The sequence below is a fragment of the Lepidochelys kempii genome, chromosome 5 (genome assembly GCF_965140285.1).
Source record: "Lepidochelys kempii isolate rLepKem1 chromosome 5, rLepKem1.hap1, whole genome shotgun sequence".
NCBI classification, from domain to species: Eukaryota; Metazoa; Chordata; order Testudines; family Cheloniidae; genus Lepidochelys; species Lepidochelys kempii.
In genome coordinates, this window is record NC_136384.1 from 35,447,723 (window position 1) to 35,461,864 (window position 14,142).

Sequence of the window (14,142 nt, forward strand, 5' to 3'; positions counted from 1 at the left end):
CTGGGCGATACCCTCTTCTCCCTGCGCTCTCAGCTGGTAGCTCCTTCACCTCAGCACTGAGTGCAGAGCATTATCACAACTTAACAGCTGAATGTGAGGACAAGCAATACCAACTAGGCCTGCAGTCTGAGCTGACTGCTGCACAGGATCAACATCCAGGGGCATGCATGACTGCGGACATGTGTATGCAAGAGTGTGTGCATGTAGCGGTGTGTACTCCAAAGTGCATACATGTGTGCCTGTGTGTGTGTGTGTGTGTCCCCGAGCAGCTTGCCTGTGCTGCAGTGCATGCACACACAGCAGTGTCTGCAAAGCTGCCTCTGTGCATACGAGCAAATACATGGCTGAAGGAATGTCTGAGTGCGTAAGTGAACGTATCTGGCTGTGCGTGTAAGCTGGGTGCCTGCATTAACAGTAGTGGACACATGGTTTTGTACACATCTCAAGAGAGCAAATACAGTCAGTGGCTGTTCTAAAACTCTTGAATTAACACAAATTGCAGTGTCATATTGTTGGTGTACCAATCACAGCCACCAAACATTATGGAGGATGAGACACCTAGAATAGGAGACCCTTAAAATGTTTACAGTTTAACTTATGGTGTGTACTTAGCTTTTTGTGGAAAAATGCAAACAGCAATTCCTGTCTTGTACTTTGAAATATGAACCTGTCCTAATGTTCTCCTAGTCTCCATTTATACCTTTGTACTTCATAATGCTTTGTACCCTGTTAATCTCTTCCTCCCACGCTGGCAGCAAGCCTGCCAGGTTACAATAACCTACAGACAAAACTCTAGATAGTATTTTGACTTTTCTGAAATTTAAAGCGAAAGAGTAATTTTAATTACTGTTTTCTAATTGGTTTTCTCTCCATTGTTTCACAAACCCTTGACAAAAATGCTTTTGTCCCTACTGATTTGATCCCTTTCTGTTTAGCAGAGAAGTATCCAGGGCTGCCAAGTGACATTCAAGCATCTGACAGCCCTGTCCTGCCTGCCTGCAGAAGCTGCAGTTGCACCTTTTGGTCACTGGAGAAGATTGTGGCACTGTGGCTTCAGGCAGCCTGACAAAATGTCTGCCTCTCCTCTGGCTGCACCTCCTGCTGGATCTGAATGGGGGAAGGTGCAGCAATAGTGAGAGAAAAGTGCAGGAGCAAGTGGGTAACCTGGCTGGTGGAGACAGTAGATGACAGAGCCTCTGAGTGCCTCAGCCACTTCCCAGATTGACTCCCCAAGACCCTCCTCTCCAGAGACACTCTAGCCACCAATCCCCCAGAGAGAGACCCAAGTTCCCTTGCCACCCACCCCAGCATTCCCAAACATCCCAGTACCCACTCAACCCCAACAACACGTATCACTCCACCCACTTATCCCAGAAACCCGTAGATCACAAAAAACACATCAGCGCTGAGGGGAGTGGGGGAAAGGAGGGTACCAGGAAGAGGTGGGGGTCCCAGGACAGTTAAAGATTTGTGTATGTCCAGGTATCATGTAGAACCTTGTCCTTTGGAGTACAGTGCAGTGGGTACTGTACTTCAGCAGGGCTAAACTGCTGAGGGATGGGTTTATCTCCACATTCAGAACCCACCAGCTTAACCAGACCCTCACCCTCCCCAGCACCCCAAGACATCCATTGCCCATTCTCCCCACAAGTTCTGTGCAGCTCCATCTCCTCTTCCTGACACTTGTTCGGGAATGGTGCATTGACCATAAAAGCGGAAGTTTATGATTATACACAAATTATTTTAAAACTGCAAATTAGCTCATTAAATAATGTGCACAACACGTCACACATGGAACTATGCAAAACTTGGTAGCTCTGAGAATTTTCGCCCTTGTTTAGCAAAGAGTTGGAGGCCTTATCTACACTGGCAAGTTTCTGCACAGTAAAGCAGCTTTCTGTGTTGTAACTCCCAAGGTGTACACACGGCCAAGCCACTTCGTGCGCAGAAACTGCGCCATTGCAGCGCTGTAAAAAAACAACCAAAGTTGCACTCCTCTTGCCTTTGTAGTTTAAGGAATAACTCCACTGCCACTTGTGATATGTTAGTGAGAACGAGCAGCATGCTGGTCAGCAGTTCGGGATCCATTCCTGCAGACCAAAGAGGCAGTGCGCGTAGTACACAAACTGTTGAAAGATGGCGCCAAATGCGAATGGCAGCAAAGGGATTGCTGGGATGCAAAGCAATGCATCATGGGGCATTGGGACAGGACCCAGAATGCCCTGCAATGCCCTCCGCCTTCCCACAACTCTTAGTGGCAGAAGAGGAAGAGATGCTCTGCGCTGCAAGTGCCGCAAGTGTGAACACGCTATTGTGCAGGCAGCTGACAGTGTGAACACACAACAGCCGTTTCCCTTCAGTGCTCTGAGTGGCACTGTAACTGCCAGGGATGTAACTCTGCCAGTGTAGACATAGCCAGAGTTAATGTAGCTTTTTAGTGTAGGGTTGTGTAAAATATTGCAAAGTACAAAAACCCATTCAAATTCAAGATAGGTTTGGGTTTTATGATGAAAGGCTCCCAGAGCTGAGCTGAGTGTTCCCTCAGCCTCTCCTGTCCTTACTGGAAACTCCAGGATTTCTCTCCTTAACTGATAGTGAGAAAGATACGCCGTCAAGCTTACAAAGAGTTCAGGTCAGAATTTTCACCCTTCAGGTCTGAAGAAGAGCTTTATGTAAGCTCAAAAGCTTGTCTCTCTCACCAACAAAAGTTGGTCCAATAAAGATATTACCGTTATCATTGTGGGCCGCATCCAATACTACATGTATGGCCCTGAGGATGTCACATCGGCAGCAGCTGGGTGCTGATGGGCCGCAAGTGGCCCACGGGTTGAGAACCACTGCACTGGAACTTCAGAGTTACGAACAGCCGAGTTACAAACAGACCTCATTTGGAAGCGTAAGTACACAACTGGGCAGCAGCAGAGATGGAAAAAAGTAAATACAGTATAGTACTGCTTTAAATGTAAACTACTAAAAAAATATAAAGAGAAAGCAGCATTTTTCTTCTGCATAGTAAAGTTTCAAAGCTGTATTAAGTCAATGTTCAGTTATAAACTTTTGAAAGAGCAACCATAACGTTCTGTTTAGAGTTATAAAGAACCTTCATTCCTGAAGTGTTCGTAATTCTGAGATTCTACTGTACCTCACCCACCTAGTCTCTCTAATATCTTTGGACTGACATGGCTACATCACTGCATGTAATATCCTTTAGAGAGTTATTTTATTGCGGAACACAGTATTATTTTGCTTTTCTTACCTCTATTACTCCCATTAGTACCAGGAACAAGATCTGTTACGTTAATGTCATGCACATAATCTGAAAATAAGAAAAAGAATTTTACTATGATTGCTCTACTCCTGCTGTTATCCTGTTCCTTCTTTCTGTAAATTTTTAGGACTGAAATGAGAGAGGTAGAATAGAGTTTTGCAGTTTCTCAGTAACTCCCAAATGAATAGTCTCAATCCCATCTAAAAGACACCTGATTATTTCACTTGCAGCTTGATTGTCTTTATCTCCACAATACTAAAAGCAGATTTAGATTACATGGGTCATTTCCTAGTGTCAGTTCCCATGTATCCATTGAACTTCTCTCATAGCTATGAGAGACTCTCCAGTGATTCAGGGCATTATAACCCATGATAAATGTATCATTATCTTCTTTGTATAAGACACCTTGCTTTACCTCTGTGAAAAACTAACTCTCTGTGAAAAACTAACTCTCTCTAAGCCTGACCTTAAAAATATCGAAGGAAGGAGATTCCACCACCTCCCTAGGTAACGCATTCCAGTGTTTCACCACCCTCCAAGTGAAAAAGCTTTTCCTAATATCCAACCTGAATCTCCCCCACTGCAACTTGAGACCATTGCTCCTTGTTCTGTCATCTGCTACCACTGAGAACAGTCTAGATCCATCCTCTTTGGAACCACCTCTCAGGTAGTTGAAAGCAGCTATCAAATCCCCCCTAATTCTTCTCTTCTGCAGACTAAATAATCCCAGTTCCCCCAGCCTCTCCTCATAAGTCATGTGTTCCAGACCCCTAATCATTTTTGTTGCCCTTCGCTGGACTCTCTCGAATTTTTCCACATCCTTCTTGTAGTGTGGGGGCCCAAAACTGGACACACTACTCCAGATGAGGCCTCACCAATGTCAAACAGAGGGGAACGATCACGTCCCTCGATCTGCTGGCTATGCCCCTACTTATACATCCCAAAATGCCATTGGCCTTCTTGGCAACAAGGGCACACTGTTGACTCATATCCAGCTTCTCGTCCACTGTCACCCCTAGGTCCTTTTCCGCAGAACTGCTGCCTAGCCATTCGGTCCCTATTCTGTAGCGGTGCATTGGATTCTTCCGTCTTAAGTGCAGGACCCTGCATTTATCCTTGTTGAACCTCATCAGATTTCTTTTGGCCCAATCCTCCAGTTTGTCTAGGTCCCTCTGTATCCTATCCCTACCTGCCACCGTATCTACCACTCCTCCTAGTTTAGTAACATCCGCAAATTTGCGGAGAGTGCAATCCACACCATCCTCCAGATCATTTATGAAGACATTGAACAAAACCGGCCCCAGCACCAACCCTTGGGGCACTCCACTTGATACTGGCTGCCATCTAGACATGGAGCCATTGATCACTACCCGTTGAGCCCGACAATCTAGCCAACTTTCTACCCACCTTATAGTGCATTCATCCAGCCCATACTTCTTTAACTTGCTGTCAAGAATAGGACCAAATCTATTGTGTGTATGTATATCAATACACTAAACACACACAGGTCCATCAGCATGGAAAAGTAATAGACACACACACACACACACACACACACACACACACAATTACAGCAAGCAGAAAAGGTAACAAAAGTCATCCTTGCTTTGTGATGCTCTTTAAAGAAAGTCTAACTGAAAATCATTCAAAGAAAAGCATGCACCTGGAGAACTGTAGAACTTTTAGAGAGGTTATAAATTGGTGCTCAAAATTAAATTTCTCCAGTGCTACAAAAAAGCTGACTGATAATTTGTCCCCATTTTTCAGTCCCTAGAATTTTGATTCACACCAAACTGAAAAGACTTAAACACTGATACTTACTGTATATAAATTTTCCTGTGTTGAACAGGAAGTTGGACATAAGTACCCAGTAAATAACCATGGCTCCAACAAGAGACACCATTGAAAATAAAAGACTGGACCATTGACCAAAGGATCCAAAATAGTACTTGCAAACATCTGGGAATTCCCAGTTTGAGGTATCTATTAAAGCTGAATAAAGACAAAAATACACACAAAAAATGAAACAGGTGATAAAACATGAAAATACTCTGATTAAGAGAGATTGTGCTGTTTACATAGAACTCTGACTCAAAGTAAAATAAGTCTCCTTTCACTGCTAGATAAATGCCACCAAACTTAAAATACACTTGTCGGGGACAACATTCTGTTCCATAACTTGATTTCTATTACATCAGATGGTTGGTGGAGTTTGACTGAAGGAGTTCAGATGTGGTTAAATTTGCTTAAGAAGAAACAGGTCCTTATAAATTAAAGCAGCAATGTGACAGGTGGAGATGGGCCCCAAGCCACAAAGTCTCAATCCAGAACCCAAACTTCCCCAAAGTTCAGGGGCAAACAAATGAGGCATTTTTGTTTGGTCCCATATCTAATGAACAGTAAATCAAAGAAATATTCAGACAAACATTGGCAGAAACACAAACAAAAACAGTAATAATAAAAATCATCATCATTCAGGATCTCAAGATCTCACACAAAACTACTTTGTGTAACGTAACAGAGTCTTACGTATCATTGTCCGTGATTTCACAACTCTGTAACAGCAATAAAGTGTCAAGCTGCCCATTAACAAGATCAAACAGATTCCAGTGGTAAATCCTGCCTGTTTAAGAGGAGAAATACATTTATATTTTTGTGCATTAACAATAAATATTGATTCAAATAGAACAAAAGAACACTGCAAATTTTTTCCATGCAAATTTTTTTTGAATACACATTGATCTTACCTGTTTTATACCCCAGGGCATACTTAGTATAGATGTGCCCATCATTGTATTCCAGATCATAAATCTGAAGAACACAGAGAATTAAGGAGCATTGTTATTTCATGCCAACTTTTTAAAAACAAAGTTATGAAATTTACAATAGACAACTTCCAAAATAATGCAATTTTGGGCTACCATACAAGAAAGTACTTAACATACATTGTCACTATGCTGGAGTTTTTGCCATAACCATCCGTGCAACCATCGATTTTGAAAGCAGTTCCTAATGGACTGTACACATACATTTCTTCTGGAGCTGGAAGTACATGATCAGGAGCAATCTAATAGATGGATAAAACAAGATGTATTAGTAACAAAGAATTTCTGATGCTTCAATTATACATAAATAGTCGACTTAAACAAGCAAAACATGACAGTGACAGGCTATACACAGAAAATGCCCTAAACAGGCTTGGATACCTAAATTTAGGTGCCTAGATTTCCATGTTGACAACTTAAATATGTATTTATTAAAGTTCTGTTGACCAAGTATTAAGACTGGGCCAATATTGTAAGACTCAGGACTGTTTGCATCTCTTAGTCATATTTTTCTCCACCTAAGCAGGCAGTTGTGACTTGTGGTTCTATGTAAACTCAAGCATGCTCAGCCAATAAGACCTCATTTAAAAGCAATCCTCAAGGTTTGTTTTAACTGGGGTTTTTCCTTTTTATTTTTCAGCTGTAAATTGCAGAAGTCAGGCACTTACAATACCCACTACACCCTGCATGTCATGTCCGTTAATTAATGGCATCTTTAACCCATCTTTTCCTTACCAGTGCCCTATCTGAAGGAGAAGTGAGCTTGCTATAGTAATGAATCCGCTTATTCATTGCTGAGGCTTCATCTGTAACTCTTTGTGGGTCATCATTCACACTGACAATATTTGAAGGCTCTACGTGGAATGGCCTAAAGAGAAAAGGCACAAACAAACAACCTTTATGAAACTGTTAACAGAAGAGAAATAAAACAGATATTCAGAAAATGATTTTGTATCACTCGGGAATAGTTTGCAACTGCCTAATGCACTGCTTTCCTGCTGAAAGAAGAGAAGGAGCATACCACAAATGCAATATTTATCTCCTTATATAATCCACATTAAAAGGGAATTGAGCCAAATTCTGATGTGTTGGGTTGCACCTAATTGAGAGCAGAATGGTGACCAGTATCTAATTAAAAAATAATGGGCCAAATTGCATTGTGTTACATTAGCATAAATCCAAAGCTCAATTAAGTTAATAGTTATTCTAGCTTTATACCAGAATTTGGCCTAGTATATTTTTAAAAAGTCAATTTTTTAATCCTCATTTACCTCACTGTTTCCCTTTGAATGGCATTTGATTAATCACTAGGAACACGATTCTCAGGAACAAAAAAATCCCAAGGGACAGATTATGGCCTATCCCTAAGCAGTCGTGCGGCAGCATACACAATACAGAATAATATCTCCACCTCTCCTTCTAGCATCGGATGTAGAGGTTCCATACCCAGTAGTTCCTCAAACACAGGCATGTAGGGAGTGGGTGGAGGAGATAGGTAGTGGGCTCAGTTCCTTCCCTGGACTGCTTCTACACTGTCCTTAATACAGGGCTAGATTTACCAGAGAGAGACAGACAGAATCTTACCCCAATTATGGTAAAGAAAAATGATACTTTCCACTTCTGAATCAAAGCAATATATAGACAGAGTCTGAATGCTTTGTCAAGAACCCTTTATTTCTAAGTAGGTACAGGACTCTACTGGCGTAGTAAGACATTAGCCAAAGTCACATGAGGATTTATTCCTCAAGATAATAGAAATAAAAGTTGTATTACTTGCTTGCAAACCTTACTAAACTTGTATTGCTTCCCTTCACCTGTGCTTTTATTGGCTAAACTCACGAAGATTTACAAACACAACAACATGCAGATTTGTTCATTCACCTTACACACACTCAAAGAAAAAAGAAAAAAAAGTAAACCACAGCAAATTACAGGTAACAACCAAACCCACAGCTATTACAGATAACAGCAGCAGTAAAAACTGAGTCAGGAAGAAAATATTATTTTTCCTGCAGTAAGAACCAGATCTATTTGAATGTGTAGAGTCTGAGCCAAGACACATAAAAAGATGGTAGCCAGTTCCCTTTTACAGCAGCTCCCAATAACAGGATGATCTCTAAAGGGTTGCATGGTTTTCAACTCCACCTTCATTCTGGGACACCATTTTCCCTGACCAAGTTCCCATCCTCCTCCCAGCAACAAAATTAAGCATCTATACCACAGCACAAACTTGCATCAGGAGATTAATAAAGCCTGATCTGGAACTGCAATGCATCTCTGTGACTGGCTGCTAAGAGGCTCCTGAGAGAGATGGAACTTGCTGCCCAAGCCATGATTCTCTCACCATTCAGTTCAGTAATACTCCCCACTCTTAACAGCACAAGACAGAAATGCATGTTTTTCTCTGAGCTGATGTAAGCAGATAGGAAAAGCGTGGTACTTTGTAAAAGTCGCAAATAGTTTGTCCATCTGGAAGTATTAAAGGAAAGACAGACATTATTTCTAGATGAACTTCTATAGTCTATACATTATGTTATATTTTGTTCATACTCCCTCCCTCTTGAAAAAATTGTTTAATACACTAGATCCTTTCCCACATCTTATTTTTTTTTTCCATTTTTAAGTACTCCCAATCCAGATTTTTTTTGGACTGTAAAGATGTGAAGGGTGAAAACACTGGCTTTATTTTTATCTAGACCTGAGACATGGAGGTGAACCTCTATTGATTAAGAAAAAATAAATCTTAACTAAATATATTAGAACACAATCACAAAGTAAAACTGTTGCTGAATTTAGTTAAGTGTGGAAAATGAAGGGTTAACTAGTTCAACATAGGTACAGAAAGGACACATCTATATCTCATTTCAAGGTGCACTCATTTTAGTTGGGACGTTATTGAAACTCTCTACATTTGGTCTCCGCCCCCCCCCCCTTCTAATGTAAATAACTTTCAACAACAAAAGCAAGATTTATGAAGCTACGGTTAAAGTTATTCATAGTAAAGGGATGAAACCGACAGTATTTTTTAAATGACCTGCATGAATAATGTGTTTCTCTTTCTTATTTGGGTTTTTGTCACATGCTGCTTTCCATATATGGGACATGGTAGCATGAGAGGTGTACATCTATTTATACCTTACTCAGACTGAACACACAGTATAAAGATCCAGTGAGGTCTAGCTTCTTCTTCCTCACCTGGAATTAATATTGTTGGCACATCGCCTCTATTGTTCCTGTGGGACAGCTACACTAAAGAGGTGAGGCTTACACCCCACTTCCATGTGGTAAGAGCTGTGGCAGTTATTGCCTCTTCCGGAGTGGCGCTCAATAATCTTGGACCAGCTGCCAGGAAAGCTCTCCCCTTTGCTATGTAGCACTAACAGCACTATGTAGCTGTTGAGGGAGATTAGGTTCTGAGACATTCTTTTCAGCAGCTTGGGCCCATACCATAGAGCACCTTACAGATGGAGACCAGAGATCATTAATTTGAACGAGTATTCTACAGAGAGCAAGGCATCAGGGAGATGTGCTTTTGGTGGTGACCACCGTATAGTTCATGTCACCAAGAGAGGGGTGTGAGCAATCTTCATAACTATTATAAGCAAAGAGTTCTTCACAAGGAGTATGGAAGTAGCCTGGATTGATGAAGAGATAGTCCAGAAAAGTGTGATTTAGTAGCAGTTGAGAAAAAGACTATGGCTGTAGAGGAGTATTTCAGGAATTTCTTGAGGTCTGCTTTTTCTTCCTCTTCTTTTGTGTCAATATATTCGGGATTCCTTAACTCCCACTCCATTCTGTCACATCAAGGAATCATGATGGGAGCAATTGGAAAGAAGAGAGAAACGAGAACAGGACATTGGTTTAGCCACCAGTGTGTCTATGGCAGGGGTGGGCAAACTACAGCCCGCAGGCCAAATCTGGCCCTTGAGCTCCTGCTGGGGAGCGGGGTCTCGGGCTTGCCACGCTCTGGCGCTCCAGCCGGGGAGCAGGGTCAGGGGCTGCTCCATGCAGCTCCCAGAAGCAGTGGCATGGCCCCCCTCTGGCTCCTATGCAGAGGGGCAGCCAGGGGGCTCCACTTTGCACTCTGCCCCCGCCCCAAGCACCACCCCAGAAACTCCCATTGGCTGGGACCTACCGGAGGTAAGCACTGCCTGGAGCCTGCACCCCTAAGCATCTCCCTGTGCCCCAAGCCCCAGCCCTGATCCCCCTCCCACCCTCCAAACCCCTCGATCCCAGCCTGGAGCACCCTCCTGCACCCCAACCCCCTCATCCCCAGCCCCACCCCAGAGCCCACATCACCAGCCAGAGCCTGCACCCCTGCCCGCACCCCAACTCGGAGCCCCCTCCCACCCTCCGAATCCCTCGGTCCCAGCTCAGAGAACCCTCCTACACCCCAAAATCCTCATCTCCAGCCCCACCCCGAGCCCATACCCCCAGCCGGAAACCTGCCGCAGCCCGGAGCCCCCTGCCGCACCCTGAACTCCTCATTTCTGGCACCACCCTGGAGCCCACACCGCCAACCACAGCCCTCATCCCCTCCTGTACCCCAATCCCAATTTTGTGAGCATCCATGGCCCACCCCAAAATTTCTATTCCCAGATGTGGCCCTTGGGCCACAAAGTTTGCCCACCCCTGGTCTATGGTCTTGCTCAACATGTGGTTGTGGCTAGAAGTCATTGGCCTGTTGGTTGGGTGGGATTCTCAGAGGACACCAACTGGATCCATGAGCTTATGTGGGCAGACCACGATACCCTCTACCTACTGTGCCACTTTCTCCAAGCGGAGAAGTCCCCGATCTGTTCAGGACAGGGGAGTGATTTTTGTGTTCTCTGCATCCAAACCCAGTCTGAAGATAAGGTCTAGAGCAAACCCGGGCATGTGGCAAAATTTGCAGATGATACAAAAATTACTAAAGATATTTAAGACCCAAGCAGACTGCGAAGAGCTACAAAAGGATCTCTCAAAACTGGGTGACTGGATAACAAAATGGCAGATGAAATTTAATGTTGATAAATGCAAAGTAATGCACATTGGAAAACATAATTCCAACTATACATATAAAATGATGGGGTCTAAATTAGCTGTTACCACTCAAGAAAGGTCTTGGAGTCATTGTGGATAGTTCTCTGAAAACATCCACTCAATATGCAGTGGCAGTCAAAAAGCGAACAGAATGCTGGAAAACCCCTTGCTCCAACATTTCAGTTTTGTAATAATTTCATCATTAAATACTCTGGATACTAACTCAGCTGTGGAAATAACGAATCCCTTCCTGCAAAAAGAAAACACAGAGAAGAACCTTTTTGCTCAATTACATAGTCTATTATTTCTTTGTACTATGCACTTAGCTACACCTCTTCTGTGGTCAGAAGATTTTAGCCTTCAAAGATGTCTATCCAGCATCTTTCACTATCGCTATATACAAGAAACCTTTAAAAAGGGAAAAGAGAACCACTTCTGAAGAAAAGAAACTCCCTTTCCCCACGCTAATACGCTTTTCACTAGTGAAATTTGGAGAGGTTTATTTTTCATACTGACTGCTCCTGCATCTTCTTTCACCTTAACTTCTACCCTTTCATTCTTTTTAAACTCCCTGCCTTTTTCTCCCATTAGTTTCCCCTGTAGCAGAAGACCAGGAACATCCACTACAGTGGTTTTCAAACACTTTTATATTGGAGGATTACTTCTAACACAAATGCCTTCAAGTATCATCCTCACAACTCTAAACATTCCTTAAGACAGTTACAGAATTTATTTACATAAATATGTTATAATCAAAGAGTTTGAAAGACAAAAACCTCTCCCTAACTTTAACTCAATAGGTACTGTTGTTACAGCTGTATGGTGACATCCCAAAATTAAGGTCTCTAGAAACTTACTATACTAAGATATACCAACAACCTGAGAATTACATAGTTAGCAAATCATTCATATGGAATAATCAGAAATTCTAAAGAAATAAAAAAGCAACAGTTGACTTTAATACGCTTGTATTGTTATTTAAAAAAATCTGTACTAGATTAACAAAAAAAGTACACTAGAACTGTAAATGATTTTTTCTTTAAGAAACAGTTACATACCAATAAAAAATTATTTTGTGCAATTCAACAACATATTTTAAACCAATAAACCCAATTAACCATCTTACAGTTTTTAAAAATCCATCCAAGACTACTCAGAATAATTAACAAGACCTATTAACTGGGCAAAGAGTCAACTATGAAACAAATATGAAACAATAACATCCCATAATATACAACAGACAAATACTAAACATAAAAACCTTTAAAAATACAACATTAAACTAATCACAGGAAGACATAAACACAAAAAGGAAAGAATATTCTAAAACCAACCAACAGCGGATAAACTAGAAAACACCACAAACCTGTTTCTGATCATGATAGCCACAGGAACAGAATTTAAAAAAAGCCTTCTGTTAGCACACCTGCACTCCTCTTTCTCACCCATTACTCTTAGCCTAAGGCAGATCTTTCCTCTCTTACCTATACCTCCTAAAACCAGACAGCCCACTTTGTGCTAGACAATACACCACCCACACACAACTAGAAGAGGTTAAGATGGCCAGGCAGGCCAATTAACTCCACAGGCTGCACCTGGAGGGGGAGCCAAGGAGAAGGGAAGACTGAAAGCAGGCTCAGCTGGGCAGGAATAGGTGAGGCCTATAAAGCCAGGAAACTGGCAGCAAACAAGGGCTCCTAGGAAAAGCTGCCATTGCTCCCTGGGGAGGGGACTTGGAACCAGCCCACCCAGAACAAGGAGAGATACTAGAAGTGGTAGGAAGCAGTCTGTGGAAGAGGCAGAACTGATGGGTCAAGGGTCCCTGAATTAGAACCTGGAGTAGAGAGTAGGCCTGAGTTCTCCTGCCAGATGCCAAGAGTGTAGCACCTCAGGTGAAGAATAGGAAAACTGCCTACTTCTAATGAAGAAAGAACTTTAATATACCCTGGAAGTGGGGGAAATGGTAAGTGACATGGCTGCTTGGCTAAATCATGAAGAGGATACTGTCCTCCCTAGGATGAGGCACTTTAGACCTTACTCAGGTGGGGTTGCCGGGTGTCCAAATGTCAACCAGACTGCTCAGTCAAAAAGGGACCCTGGTGGCTCTGGTCAGCACTGCTGACTGGCTCTTGCAGGACTGGTTGGTGGCACAGCAAGGCTAAGGCAGGCTCCTTGTTTGCTGTGGTTCCTGGAAGCAGTAGCATATCCCTCTCTGGCCCCTATACATAGGGGCAGTCAGGGGGTCTCTGCATGCTGCCCCTACCCCAAGCACTAGCTCTGTGGCTCCCACTGGCTGGGAACTATGGGCAGTGGATAGGGCAGTGTGCAGAGTTGCCTGGCTATGCCTCTGTGTAGGTGCCAGAGGGGGAATATGCCACTGTTTCTGGGAGTGGCCTGAGGTAATCACTGCCTAGAGCATGCACCCTCCTCCCCCCACTCAGCCCCTGATTTCCCCCTCCCGCCCTCTGAACCCCTCAATCCCAGCCTGGCATGCACTCCAAACCCTTCATCCTAAACTGCATCCCAGAGCCTGCAGCCAGAGCCCTCACACCCCCTGCACTCTAACCCCCTTAGTCCCAGCCTGGGGTGCCTTCCTTCATCCCTGCCCCCAGCCAGAACCCTCACACCCCCCTTGCTCCAGCCTGGTGACAATGAGCATGTGAGGGTGGGGCAGGCAACAGGTGGAGTGAGTGGGGGTGGGGTAAGGGTGTCTGGCTTTGTGCAAGTAGAAAGTTGGCAACCCTAGACCTGAGAGAGATAGTGATGGTGCGCAACCACAGGAAGGAGCATTGACTTTGAGAGCTAATTGCCAGAGTGACTAGGAGGCCGTGCCACGCTAGTGGTGAGTGGAGCACCCCATTACAAACCCTTTCCAGGGACTGGAGACTCAGGCAAAGAAGACTATGCAAGGTGTGCATCCCTACTGGTGGCTATTCTGCTATTCAGCAATCTTAAGTTTATGGTGGAGAGGAAAAAGTCTTTCCAAAGACAACAGTGCCATCTTTGGGTCTCTTATGCAAACTACCT

At 43.4% G+C, this 14,142-nt stretch overlaps 1 protein-coding gene across 3 annotated transcripts in view; it reads right to left on the reverse strand.

The window, feature by feature from the left end:
* The window catches only part of SLC38A9 (solute carrier family 38 member 9), a 69,719-nt gene that overhangs the window by 40,073 nt on the left and 15,504 nt on the right, over positions 1 to 14,142 (reverse strand). For all 3 annotated transcript variants that reach the window (XM_073343949.1, XM_073343950.1, XM_073343951.1), the window contains exons 3-8: positions 6,829 to 6,961; positions 6,214 to 6,335; positions 6,016 to 6,079; positions 5,798 to 5,891; positions 5,090 to 5,260; positions 3,257 to 3,316 (exon numbers count right to left, since the gene is read on the reverse strand). In XM_073343949.1, coding sequence (XP_073200050.1) covers positions 3,257 to 3,316; positions 5,090 to 5,260; positions 5,798 to 5,891; positions 6,016 to 6,079; positions 6,214 to 6,335; positions 6,829 to 6,961 — 644 coding nt within the window. The remainder of the gene's footprint in view (positions 1 to 3,256; positions 3,317 to 5,089; positions 5,261 to 5,797; positions 5,892 to 6,015; positions 6,080 to 6,213; positions 6,336 to 6,828; positions 6,962 to 14,142) is intronic.